This window comes from Manacus vitellinus, unplaced genomic scaffold, assembly GCF_001715985.3.
Source record: "Manacus vitellinus isolate BGI_N305 unplaced genomic scaffold, ASM171598v3 scaffold_2_pilon, whole genome shotgun sequence".
Taxonomy (NCBI): Eukaryota; Metazoa; Chordata; class Aves; order Passeriformes; family Pipridae; genus Manacus; species Manacus vitellinus.
This window is the reverse complement of record NW_021940208.1, coordinates 16096355-16109631: the sequence shown is the minus strand read 5'-3', so window position 1 is coordinate 16109631 and position 13277 is coordinate 16096355. Positions and strand designations below refer to the sequence as shown.

Sequence of the window (13277 nt, the reverse complement as noted above, 5' to 3'; positions counted from 1 at the left end):
TTTCACATGGTAATTGAACAGTATTGGTCAAAAATTTAGTATACTGATGACTTGAAAAACCAGAGAGGCATGAAGTCTGACACTTTTATCCTTTGCCATGATGGAAACCAAGTCCCACTCAGACTTCTCTACTCAACTATTTTTTATGTCTGTGCTGAGGTCTTGCTTCTCACTCTGAGACCACTTAGATTGTTTCATAACTTTTACAATAGCAAAAAATTAAGAACAGAATATTTCATTTCAAATAGTTGTTCCCCCATCCACATCATCTGAAGTATCAAAACGATTTCTGAAAGTACTTTCTATTTAAACCTGCCTATAAGTACAAGGTAAGGTATTTCAGGCAGTTTTTTCAGATGTATGTATCTGAACTGGTATATTCTTGTTTAGAGGAAGACATTCAAGAGAGTAAAAATCCCCTTCTTCTGGGGCTTTTTAGCCTAAGTTATTCATATGCTTTTGAAAACGTAACCTCAATTACTTTAATTTTTTTCAACTGTAGTATTATATATATTCTATTTTTATATATGACCTGTTAGTTATAGCTAAGAATGTAAGAAATCACTGATGCACCTAAATCTAGCAATTGACATTTTACTTAAATGCCTAAGCTATCCAGAAATATATTGAGTATTAGTGACAGTGCAATGAATTGTTATAGACTTCGTCTTCTACAAAATAGCTAATAAAATTTACTACTGACATTAAAGTGACAACAGTTTGTATATGTAGCTTATTAATCTGAAACATGATTAGCAATGCAAGAGTAATAACTGCTGTCAATTTAAAATAAACACTGATTAAACTTGTAGTCCATACACTAGTCTCCCCTTCCAATAGATTGATTTTAATTATTCTCCAAACTCTGGAAACTAGCCAGAAAGTATTGCATAACACAAATGAGACATTAAAAAAAAGAAATAAGAGCAAAAACAACCCCTGATGAGGACTGAGTTTCCAAAAAATGGTAGACTTAAAAGTCATGAAGACTGACACCATCCACCTCAGCACAGAACAATTACAGTATATAAATATCATCTAGTTTGCTCATATTACCATCACAACATGCCTTTAAAACTAAGCTGAATAGTGATTCCATAATAACTTAATGTTCCTCTCTAGCTGTTGACACCTAAAATAAAGGTGCTTGTATCAAAGAATCACAGAGTGGTTTGGGTTGGAAGGGACATTAAAGATGATCTAGTTCCAACCCCACTGCCATGGGCAGGCACACCTTTCACTGGACCAGGCTGCTCAAAGCTCCATCCAACCTGCCCTTGAACATTTCCAGGGACTGGGAATCCATAACATCTCTGGGCATCTGGGATCAGCTGTGATACTCTAACAATTAATATGTTCCAAAATCAGATAAAACGCTCAGACATGTAATAATTTTCAGACAGTAACAAGTTAAAATGGAAGACTAAATATTACATTAGTAAATACCAACTATAACATTTATTATTATCACTAACACTATTATTAAATATATAAACTACACAAATATAAATGGCAAGGACCATATATAAACCATATAAATAGTACCATTAAATATATCACAAGTGGCATTAACTGCTACTGAGTAAATATTGCACTATCATCCTGATGTAACAAGCTTGTACATTTTTACTAAATGTCAGGAATCTTCTAACAGGGAGCACATGACATGTCTGACTGGCTCAGACATGAAGCATGAAAGCAAAGATGTATGTTCCAGCTTTTAGAGACAGACAGAGAAACATGTTTTACCTGCCCAAATAAGTGATTTCAAACAATATAATGTTACTTAAATCCTTTGTTTTCACTGTGTATTTATGAAGTGAATGACAAAACATGTGAGTGCAGCTATTACAATTTTTAAAGGAAATACTATTTCTAGTGACTAGAACCCATTGGAGAATTTCACCTAGTTGATGCAAACACAGTGCCTTATTTAGATAAAGAGTATTATGAGATCTTAGATGACCACAGAACAGATACTATTAATGTAGTTTGTGACTACCCCACCCTGAAATAAACAGATCTACTGTCTCAAACTTTTTCCAATATTCTGACTTATTTCCAGTAAGGACTAGATTTAACTCATTTTGGATTTACTATACTCACAAACTAAAAGTTTTCCCTGTGAAAAAGGCAACTTAGTGGCTCTGTTACTACAGGGGCTTATTGAAGTAACACTGATGACAGCAGTTACAAGACTGAGGAATACTTTTTCTTGCTCTGCTAACATGATTTTTCCCAGCTTGCTTACTGAGACAACAAGACAAAATATTGGTACAGGATTACTTTGAAAAGACAGAGATAGTTGTGTAATTAAATACTGTGGTCTTGTCAACATCACTTCTGGCTCAATGCTTTCATGCAATTACCTACCCTCTTCTACCGTTGAATCCAGCTGGGTAACTTTGACAGCAAGGCGATCAATTCTGTCTTGAAGGGAATTTGCTCTGATGTAAAAGCTGTTGGCCTCATTAAACAATTCACCAAATATGTCTTCAGCATGTTTGCCTGCATAAGAAAACAGACAGGGAAATCCCTTTGCTAGTGGCTTACAAAACACAAGACAAAAGGCTTCAATATCATGAAGTTATAATAGAAAGCAGCTATAGGACTATAACAGTACAGTTTGTCATACAGCAAAATTTTGGCCAACAGATTTGTACAAAAATTTCAAAATACACTATAAATGCTGCCTGAAGTCTATTCTCCTGGACACCCTGATTAGTCTTCTACTTAAAAAAAAAAAAAAACAGAGAAACTTGCAAATTTTAATCCTTATGCAGGATTCTGCCAATTGTCAGAAAACTGATCATTAAAACCTGCCTTTGCGATGAAAAGGCCCAAACTTACTGCTGTCCATAAAAGCTTCTGAAGTAAATTTTGAAATTAAAATCTTGCAATCCATAGTCATTAAGATTTAATTATAAGCACAAGCCAACATCAAAATGAAGGCTGAGCAAAACCAGATGAAAACCAGGATCCTCCTGCAGGGCAGCCCACTTACCTCTACAAATGCTCACTGCATACATGTTGCTGTCCCGGGAGTCACTTGAGATAGAAAGATGGCACTGACATTTACCTACAGTCACAATGGAATTTATGCACCACAAAAGTGGAGTTTACAACCTTTTTGTCCTCCCTTTCAGGTGCTGTATGTTCTTCATCACTATGAGAGTGGATAGTCCAGTCCAGATCTGCAGCTTCAGGCCCTAACCTAAAAGTGCTACAGTGGACAGGAGGTGCCTTATGACAAGCCCAATGCTCCTTGGTCCACAGATTGTTGTGCATGCCCATTCCTTTCCTAGACCTCCCAAAGTACTAGGTATCCTCATCTACAGTTTGATTGTCTTCATGCCCCAACCCAAAGTTCTCCACCATTCTGGATCAGTGGTTCCGGATCCCCAATACCTCCTGCCCCAGAACTTACCCTACAAATTTCAGTTTTCACCTAAATTTATTTCACCTAAATTTATTGCCCTCACTGAACTACAGTCCCTCCTACAAGATACTGCTGCTTCCCTTTAAGATCCTCCCTCTACAATTTCTGTAGCCAAAAGCCCTCAAGAGATCTCCACTCCATCAGTTCTCCTTGCAGAAAGGAAAATCCTGCCTCTTGCATTTAACCATGCTTTTTAAATAAAAATACATTTTAAAACCCTACATCTGAATTAATTATGACCTGCATCAAGAAGAGTCCAAAGAGCAGAAATGGAAGGGAGGGGGAAAGTGAAACCTTGTCTAATATTTGGAACAACATGGAATATGTATTAACCAGCTAAATGACAGTGGCTTCCAAAAGAACAGCAATTATTGACATTTTAAGTTGGGTCCTATAACCAACTTTAATACTCCATAAAGAAAAGTACAAATATAATGAAAATTTCAATTAAGATCCCATCCTGTGAACATCATTGGAAAAAAAAATATAGTCACACTTAGGAATATGAGAGGATCTGCCCCTTTCTTGGATCATTCTCCCCCTTGGGGGGAAGGGAATGGCAACTACACTAAAACAAGTTCAAAAATGCTGTTTGTGAATTACAGAAAAAAAAAATTAATGTGATTGCCTTCAAATGAAGGGCTTCACCAGGAATAGATTTCTTCACTAAACGTAAAATCAGCCAATAACTAACCCAAAACATTAGGTATTCTGGTGTATCCAAACTCTGCTTCCTGTGCCAGTGGAAGGTGGACAGACAAGGTGTGCTGTCTACGCGTTCCTAACCTCCTCCCCCTCCAAAAACAGAGGTCACACAACCACAGCATAGTTGAAGTTGAAAATCTTCCAGCCCATTTCCCTGCTCAAAGCACGACTGGACAGGGCAGGTTGCCCAGGACTCTGACCAGCAGGGTTTGGAACACTTCTAAGAACAGAGGCTCCACAACTCCTCTGGACTACCTATGCCAGTGCTCAACCACCTGCACACTAAAAGTGTTCTCTAAGTGCTTCCCAGCAGCCAGTTGAGATTCAATTATAATTCCCATTTGATTTAGTTGCTCCAAATGAAGATGTTATTCCAAGCTACGGAACAAATAAGCTTTTCAATTCTTCAGCTAAATAAAGCAGTTATTACATTCTCCAGCCACCAGTATTCAGAGCTCAATCAATTTTAATGGATGTTAGTTTATGTTAATATATTGAAATCAGCCTGCTGAGGGAGGACTGCTGCATTCTAGGATTAAACACATCACCTCTAGAGAAGTCAAGGAGATGGGTGCTTATCAGTTCTTTTTCAGAAACCAAAGTAGGAACATACTTCAGTTAATATTTAAATTTTTTTCGACACTTGTTACCCTAAAACATGTGAAAGACACCGTGTCAACCTGTGAAAACAGTGACATGGTAAAGCAATATTAGACATGCTGTCCTGATTATCATGATGCAGTAAATTTTAGAAATAGAAAACACTTGAGAAGTATTACTTTATGTTACCATCTTTTAAATTAGATTAAACAGAAACAAGCAGGAAAAAACTCCAACCTATCTGAAATAGAATCATGTATCTTTTAACTTAAGAGTTGATTTCTGTACTACAAGCAGTGGTTTAAAAACATTAAGTATATAATAATTTAAAAATTCACCAAAGAAATTATGCAGTCTTTCTTTCTAAGACTCCCTCCAGCCACTGAAGTAGTTTCAGGAAAATTTAGTCATGATTCTGCCTCAGCAAATCCCTGCTTTCCATAGTTTTTAATGTCAATTAACCAAAGTACCTCTTTGTAGCACTTTCACAGGTTGTCTTCATAGAGTTGTATATTTCATTGCTCACAAAATAAATTTCCAAGCTTTATGAGATATTTCTGCAGATCAGTATTTCACAAATAATTTAAATAATACTCTCTATTCAAGTTGTACAGTAATTACATGAAATATCATCTTGCCACACCAGTATATAACATCTCTAGCAGAGACTAAACATCACCTGAATTACAACTAATTTTCAAATACTGCATTAAAAAAGTGTGCAGTAACACATTGAACACATTGCCCCAAAGGTATCTTTTGTCAACAGTCAAAATGCTCAGTGCTGTACCACAAAAGGAATTCAACAATGATGCTGGCTTGTCTGAAAACTGGAAACCCAATGTGTTTATTACTCTATCTAGTTTCCATTCACATAATTTGAGTCTGAAAAGTACAGCTTTCCTTTGCATTCCTTGCTCCACAACACAATTACTGGGGACAACACACTCAAGAGAAAGACTTTGAGTGCATTAGAAAGGTTACCATTTTTCATGCCATGAACATGCATTATGAAAGCAAGAAGGTAATTTCACTTGGCATTCTGGTGTCTGGAGGCATTTAAGGAAAGACTGGATGTGGCACTTAGTGCCATGGTCTAGTTGACACGGCAGTGTTTGGTCACAGGTTGGACTCGATCTCAAAGGTTTTTTCCAGTCTAACTGATTCTGTCAGACACTGGAATAAAGATGACACTAAGGCTGCTCGAAAAGGAGCCAGCACTGCACTACTGCTCTCCTCAGGGTCCTAGGTAAGGACTGAAATGTCCCATAGAACTGTGTGTTGTTCCACAAACTGGAATTCATCCAGGATATGCTCATTTTATCACAATATGCAGCAGAAGACAGTGATTCCACCCACCCATTTGTAACTGGATTAATCAGAAACATCAGACTCATGCTTTCCCCCTCTCCTTTTTTTAAACAAGCAAAAGTGGTAGGTTGTTACTGACTAGGTCTTGATTCTCATTTGCTTTCTCACAGTACCTCTAAGCATGACACTAAATGGCAAAAAAGCTAACTTTCCAATCCAGCCTGATTCAGCAGTAGTAAAGAGCAGAGTGACACAAAGCTGGATGCAGTGTGTTCAGGTCTGCAAGAAAACCAATGAAACTCTGAGCCAATGGCCAATCTACCCAAGAAAATACTAGGAGGCAAGCTGGTGGATATTGTTCTCTGAGTGAAAGAAAAAGTCTTCCAAGTCTCTGCAGATGACACTTCCTCCATTTTATGTTGTACAGCAAAAACCGTTTGGTATCACTTGCACATGGGTCAAAGAAAGTAGCTCTGTACCTATGTTCAGATGCTTTATATCCATGTAGGTAAGATTTCAACCTGACAGGTACCATCTGAATGACCAGAGAAGTCAGAAACATGAAAAATACAAAATATTTCAAGACTCACAGAAAGGAATTATTTCAAGTGGTAATGCAACTTGAAACACAGTGAGTATTGTTAATGTACAGACTGCACTCTAATTAAGATAAGTTCAATGAAGGAGGACATACAGGTTTTAATATTTAATCCTCAACAACAATCAGATGCTATTTATTATTTTTTCCCCATATATACACATACATAAAACTCGGGAACAAAATCATCCTGCAAGAGATCCTGTTGCAGAAAGCAGCCTTTTCACTGGCTGAAGTCTTGCAGTCATCAGCCCAAACTCCACTGCCAAAAGCATGGGAGTATTTTGTGGAAGCGTTCAAGTCTTTGCTCCGCGATTATGTTTAGTAGGTAAAGCATCACAGTACTTACAGGTACAGGCTGCAAATGCTCCCAGTCCTCCCTATAGCAGTAGATTCTCTCCTCCCAAGTGGAGGTGAGTCCCCAGACAACATTTTGCCTTATACGAAAGTGCACAGTTTCATACAGAATGCTGCTCACTCTGTCTGTGCTCCAAGCCAGTTGGCTGGAAATGAACCCTAATCTGAAAACATAATAGAAAAAAAGCTCTCCTGAGAGCACATTCCCATTGGATAGGAACTTGTTCATGTCTCCTGAAAAGAGCAAAGGCAGAAGTAAGCCAAATTTGTATGCAACAGCACAGACCTACCAGTTTTTAAAATCCACACTGAACTCACAGTGCAACACTAAAAAAAACAGTGTGACTGTGAGATAGACCTGTACTTGCTCTCTCTATGCCTCAAGCTGTGGGAACACCAACAAGCTCTGATGCTGTCAGCAGGACATACTGCTTCAGCTCCAGCACAGCTTTTTTCTATGATCATTTCCTTGCTCCCACTTGGCCTGAAACACAGGCAAAACAAACACTGCCTGCAGAAAAAACTGCAAACATGACTGTGGATGAGGCTGGTGGTACTTTTCACTCATTAAATACCACGTATTCATCTATTAAAACAAAGAACATATAATTTATATGCATAGATCTTTAACTTAACACTATTAGAACTTTAGGGGCTATCTACAAACACTTCTGATGACCCAAAAGATCCAGTAAGGGAAAATTTCAGAATATGGATATAAGTAGCCAGTTCCTCAGCAACAATCATAAGAGGATCTGAACACACAATGTAACAGACACATGAGCCCCAAAATCAAATCTGGATAAATGAAAGCTGGACATTCCTAGCAAGCGAGACAAGTGTATTATCCACACTTGGGCAATCATTGTGCAGTACCAAAATGAGGTCTTATCAGGTATCCTTTAATGTAATTAAGAGCAGTAGCCATTCTTCTCACTTTTCTGAAACGTACGGATGTCAATACCAAGAAACTGCCTAAGAAAACAGTAAATGAAACAATGACAATGCAAACACCAATTAACCATAAATAACATGAGCCACTAAATTGGCAGCTACTGCTCAAGAAAGATCAGAGAATCACTTGGAAACTCCTCTGAAAATAACACTGTTTAGCAACAATCAAAATTGTATAAATTCTTAGGGAAATCATGATAAAACAGAAAAAGTCTGTTTTGAATATGATCTGAAGTCCTCAACACTCCACCTTATAAAACCCACAACATACCCTAACTTACATATCCAAAGCAGAAATAACAATGATCAGCAATATAAAATAATTTCTATTCAAAAAGAGTACTAACAGATCAAGACACTCCAACCTGGAAAGGCTATCTCTAGTAGAACACGATAAAGAATTAATAAAATCACAAATTTTTATGGAAATACACAAGATGAAATCACCTTTCATTATTTTTCATTTTATCAGAGTAAGAAAGTATCAAAAGAAAGAAAGAGATCAACTTCTACTATTGGACATTCTGTCACAGGTCATCAGACAAGAAAAAAGCACAATCCCTATTTCAACAACTCTAAGTAATGCCACAGATGATACTTTTACAAATGCTTGTTACATAGGATGATTCAGATGGACCTCCAGCTCAGAAAAATCCCTAAATCACTGACTACTGGAAACAGGAAATGCTGCGTTTCTTGTTCTCTTTCCCTAAGCGTAGGCTTTTGCCTATCCTCATAAACTGAACACCAGACTTAGTGGCACCCATAGTCTAAGCTCCATGCAGACTCTTATATTCTTCAACCACTTCCATTTACAAACTGAAGCAACTGATGAAGCAGTAATTTCTTTTCAAGAACCAGAGTTATTAGCACAAACAACAGCTGCTGATTGTTAAACACACTCCAAAAAAAAAAAAAAAATCTCTTCTCTCTTTCATCAAAAATATTGTTCATCCTGCAAACACTCCAGTCATGCTTCTAGAATTGCTAGTGCTGGTGTCACCTGACAGGTGTAGTGTGTAGGCTCCTCTGTATGGAGCTGATGCTAGCTTGCCTCAACAGGAGCCTACAGGCTTGTTCAGCAAATGCCATTTTTTCAATGTGTTTAATTTCATTCATATGAATTCACCGGACACATATATAAAAGAGAAGGCTTAAGAAATATAAGCACATTTAGAAAAACTAAAATTTCAGTCAAATGTGTCATTTAATGCCAAGAAGCAGAAGCATTTGCTGGTTTCATCTTTCAGAATCAAGAGGCAAGAAGAACTCAAGTGCTAGTCTTGTTTTTCGCACTAATTTCTCTCGGCTTAGAAAAATTTTCTGATTTTCTATGCTGTAGGATTTTGTTGGTTTGGGTTTGTTTTGGTTACCTCCTCCCCCATGGTGTTTTTTCGCTTGTTTGGTTTTTGGAACGCTTTTCTGGAGGAGAGGGTTGGGTTTTTCTCTTCTTTAATAAACTTCAAAATATATAATAACATAAAAGCAATGAAATAGAATATTATTACAATACATTAGTGGTAATATCCTGTATTGCAATTTTTCTATTTAAAACAAGCCATCTTAAAGCCTTTCATCTCTTCAGTTTTTCATCAGGAATCAAATACTTGCAGGAAGTTACAGATACTTACTTAAGCTGCTTAGCTGGCGTATGATAGCAGCAAGGGTACTATTTGTTACGCATTCCAGTTCACTTGTAATTCCCTCTGGCAGAGCTCCTCGGCAGAGATGCCGCGGTTCAATGTTCCTTTTCACCAAAGGCATGGCTCACAACCTGGAATTTACAAACAAATATGTATGATATTTACGAAAATGAAATTAAGAGCTATGAATCAGTGTAGCACACATTCAGGCTTTTTCTACAAAAAATACTCACCTTTCTTCTTCTAATGCACTTGCCTCAGCCTTCCTATGGAATTCCTACCAAGGCACTGGAGTTGTGCACTCAAGCCAGAACATGACAAGAGCGCTGCAGATCAGCAGAGGATACAGGCCATATGGATAATCAATGTTTTTTGCCTTAGACTTGCTGTAAGATTTACTGTACCCACAGACTTGTGCTACAGTACAAGAATTACTGGACTTCAGGGCACATTTGCATTTATAAAAAACTGGCAGTCCCCACAGGAGTGGCAGGAAAGATCGCTGTCTGGAGCAAGCTGGCTTGCTGCCTGGGCAAGCTGGCCACCAACAGACTGACTGTGCATTACAGCCCCCTGACTACGTCAGACCCTGACCCATTCCCGCTCGGACAGTGTTCAGTAAAAATTATAAATTCATCTGACACATAAAGGCAAGTGCCTCTCAAAATTAGGCTGAGTGAGAACAAGGAAGAAGCTGCAACACAAGGAAGAAGCTGCTCTTCCACAGGTGGTGCTGAATGACACTCTGAATGGGGCATGGGCACACTGAACAGCTTTTGGGAACATGCCAGATGCAGAACGACATATATGCTAGATAACTAAGGTTGTCAGAACTTTCTTGGAAAAAAAAGACTAGGAAGGGGAAGACAAGTACAAAAAGAGATATGAAAGCATCACAAAAGGGCACAGTGGCACAGAAAACATTATCCTGCAGAGAGCAGCTTTGAGAGCAAGGATGCCCAAGCGGGACAGAATTCCCCAAAAAGGGAAGCACATGCTACAAAAATGTCTAAACCAGTTTTCTTTAAAATGACATTAACACAATTATGAGTCAATTTGACTTCTTTTTTTTTTTTACACCAACAACTCAATGTCCCATGTACTTCCTATGAATAATATTCTGTTTAAAGACCACATGGCACCAAAATCTTATGGAATGAGAAGTTACAGTGTTACCAAGGACATAAGGTCATTTGGAAAAGACTCAATTGAAAATTTCTTTTTTACTGAACTAAAGCAACTAAAGTAGCGCTTCAATTTCTCTAATTAAAATCACATTACTAAATTAAAAAGATCTTCTTGCTTTTCAAATGTTGCATAGTAATTTTTGTAATGACTTCACCTCAAAGGTTTAAAATATCTTATTCTCAAAAACATTTCTAAAAGCTTAATAACTTCAATGAACAAAAAGCAAACTATTTCATAACAGATCAGGAAGGAAAAAGGTCATGACTTCTAAGCAGTAGTGTTGAATTATATTTTACATCTCTTGATATGAGACAGTTTATTTGAGTACATCAGAATTTTAAGGCCAGTTGAGTTTGCTAAATTTTAAACAATACATCAGAGGTAAGGGAGGAACAACTTTATATTTGACAAAAAAAAACAAACCAAAAAACTTTCTCTTTTGTGATTTTGTATTCCTCTACAAACAGATGCATTTCAAAATACTACATTTCAAAATACATTTCAAAACACATTTCAGAACTTGAACAAAAATAGATCAAAACTGGAAAGTCACTATTACCGAAGAGCAACATCTAGCAGCATCACACTGCAAACAGGCTAGTGCACTGTAGCAACTAAATAAAAATCACTAGGAGGAATTCTCTCACTCTTACATTTCACATAAAGCATAATTAGTAAGAAATACATTAATAGGAGCATAAATTAGCACTAAAGCAGCCAATTCCAAATCTCAGGATTATTTCAACTCACAAGCTACAAATTTTTGCTTTCTCTGTAACATGAACAACACCATCATATAAATTAAAGGTGTAAAAGACTCCCTACAAGTAGGACGATAGAATTCCTGAAATACTGAAGGGTGATTTGACATCTCAAAAAATTATCTTTCTTTGAACTAATATTGACGTGCAATTCATCAGTAAAACTCTCTGGAGAACAAGGCAACCTTCTACTAAGTTTGGGGTTCGTGGGGGTTTAGTTTTGTAAGAGAATTACTGGGAATATGTTTTACTACATTTTTCATACTCTCATTTTTTAACCCATTTTACTTAAATTTTTATACAAGGCCACCAGACTAAAGCCTGGTTTCCCCCATGGCTTTCTGTCTAGCATTCTCAGAGCTGGCCCCACTCCTACCTTTTGCAGTTCACCCACCTTTTCTCACTAACCCACACAACACCCTGGGCCCAGTCGGAAGTTGGTTGCACAGTGCCCAGCTAATTGCTTGCTACCTCTCAAAACATGTACCACACTGAGCACAACCAGAATGCCTTTCACCAGGAGCTCTAATTTAAGTCCCTTCTCCACATAATGTTCTTCCTTGCCTATAAAAGCTAATTTGAAGAAAACATACAACCACTATTTGAGCTTTTCGTTTTCCCATCAATTCTTTACAAAATGGTCCAGTAGGTTCAAGAGCTACCAAGGGAGGTGAAAGACCAACCCAAGACATTTCTTTACAAAGTAGGCTAAACCACACAGCTGGGCTGACAGTAGCGGGAAATAAACAACTTTCATATTTGAATACATGATTTAAATTACTATGTAGCTACCTCATTTCAGTATGAGGTTTAATTCCACAAAGTAAACTGAACACTGATGAGTAAATATATGCAACAAATTAAGCAATCCATTACCTGTTCCTGATCAGAGGAAAAATAAAAAAAACTCTGCAATTGCAATAAGTTTCTTCTAATTTAAAATCTTTACCTATCTGAATCAAGCACTTACAGACCTATTCAGATACTAACCCTGTAAGTAAAAAGCTTGTGCCCTTGCGCTAAAAAGCACTACCACCCTTTTCTTCACCACATACAACCTATGAACTTAATCTTTTGTAAAGAAAAATTCATGAGAAATGAGGTTAAATTTATTTCAAAACCTATGTAACAACAGTTTAAAAAAAGAAATCAAGACAAAAGACACTGAATTACAGGGTCTTCATGAGGCTCAGCCAGGCAGAGGAGACTGTGTTACTAGGTGCAGAAAACAAGAATTTGCAATGGCAGTTCCACTGCCTTCCACATTCATCTTCCACCTATTTCGAGTCACATTCAGTCACAGTTTATTACTAGACAAGATATGCATTGTGATGTCACTGTACTAAACACACTGGGATTCAGCAAATTATATTCAATTTTACAACACAGAGGTTAGTAACTTCCCTTCTGTCATGGCTTAACCCCAGCCAGCAACCAAGGCCCACACAGTCGCTCACTCACTCCCCCACCAGCTGGATCAGGGAGAGAATCAAAAAGATAGAAAACTCATGGGTTGGAATGAAGGGAAAGCAAAAGCCACACACACAAGCAAAGCAAAACAAGGAATTAATTCACTGCTTCCCACAGTCAGGCAGGTATTCAGCCATCTCCAGGACAGCAGGGTCTCATCATGCATAATGGTGACTTAGGAAGACAAACACCATCGCTGCAAACATCCCCCTTTCCTCCTCCTTCCCTTAGCTTTATATACTAAGCATGAG

General features: G+C 37.6%; 1 protein-coding gene across 2 annotated transcripts in view; it reads right to left on the bottom strand.

Moving 5' to 3' along the window:
* The window catches only part of WASF3 (WASP family member 3), a 50265-nt gene that overhangs the window by 17068 nt on the left and 19920 nt on the right, over window positions 1-13277 (bottom strand). For both annotated transcript variants that reach the window (XM_018071513.1, XM_018071514.1), the window contains exons 2-3: window positions 9596-9738; window positions 2374-2508 (exon numbers count right to left, since the gene is read on the bottom strand). In XM_018071513.1, the coding sequence (XP_017927002.1) occupies window positions 2374-2508; window positions 9596-9728 (268 nt within the window). In that variant the 5' untranslated portion in view covers window positions 9729-9738. The remainder of the gene's footprint in view (window positions 1-2373; window positions 2509-9595; window positions 9739-13277) is intronic.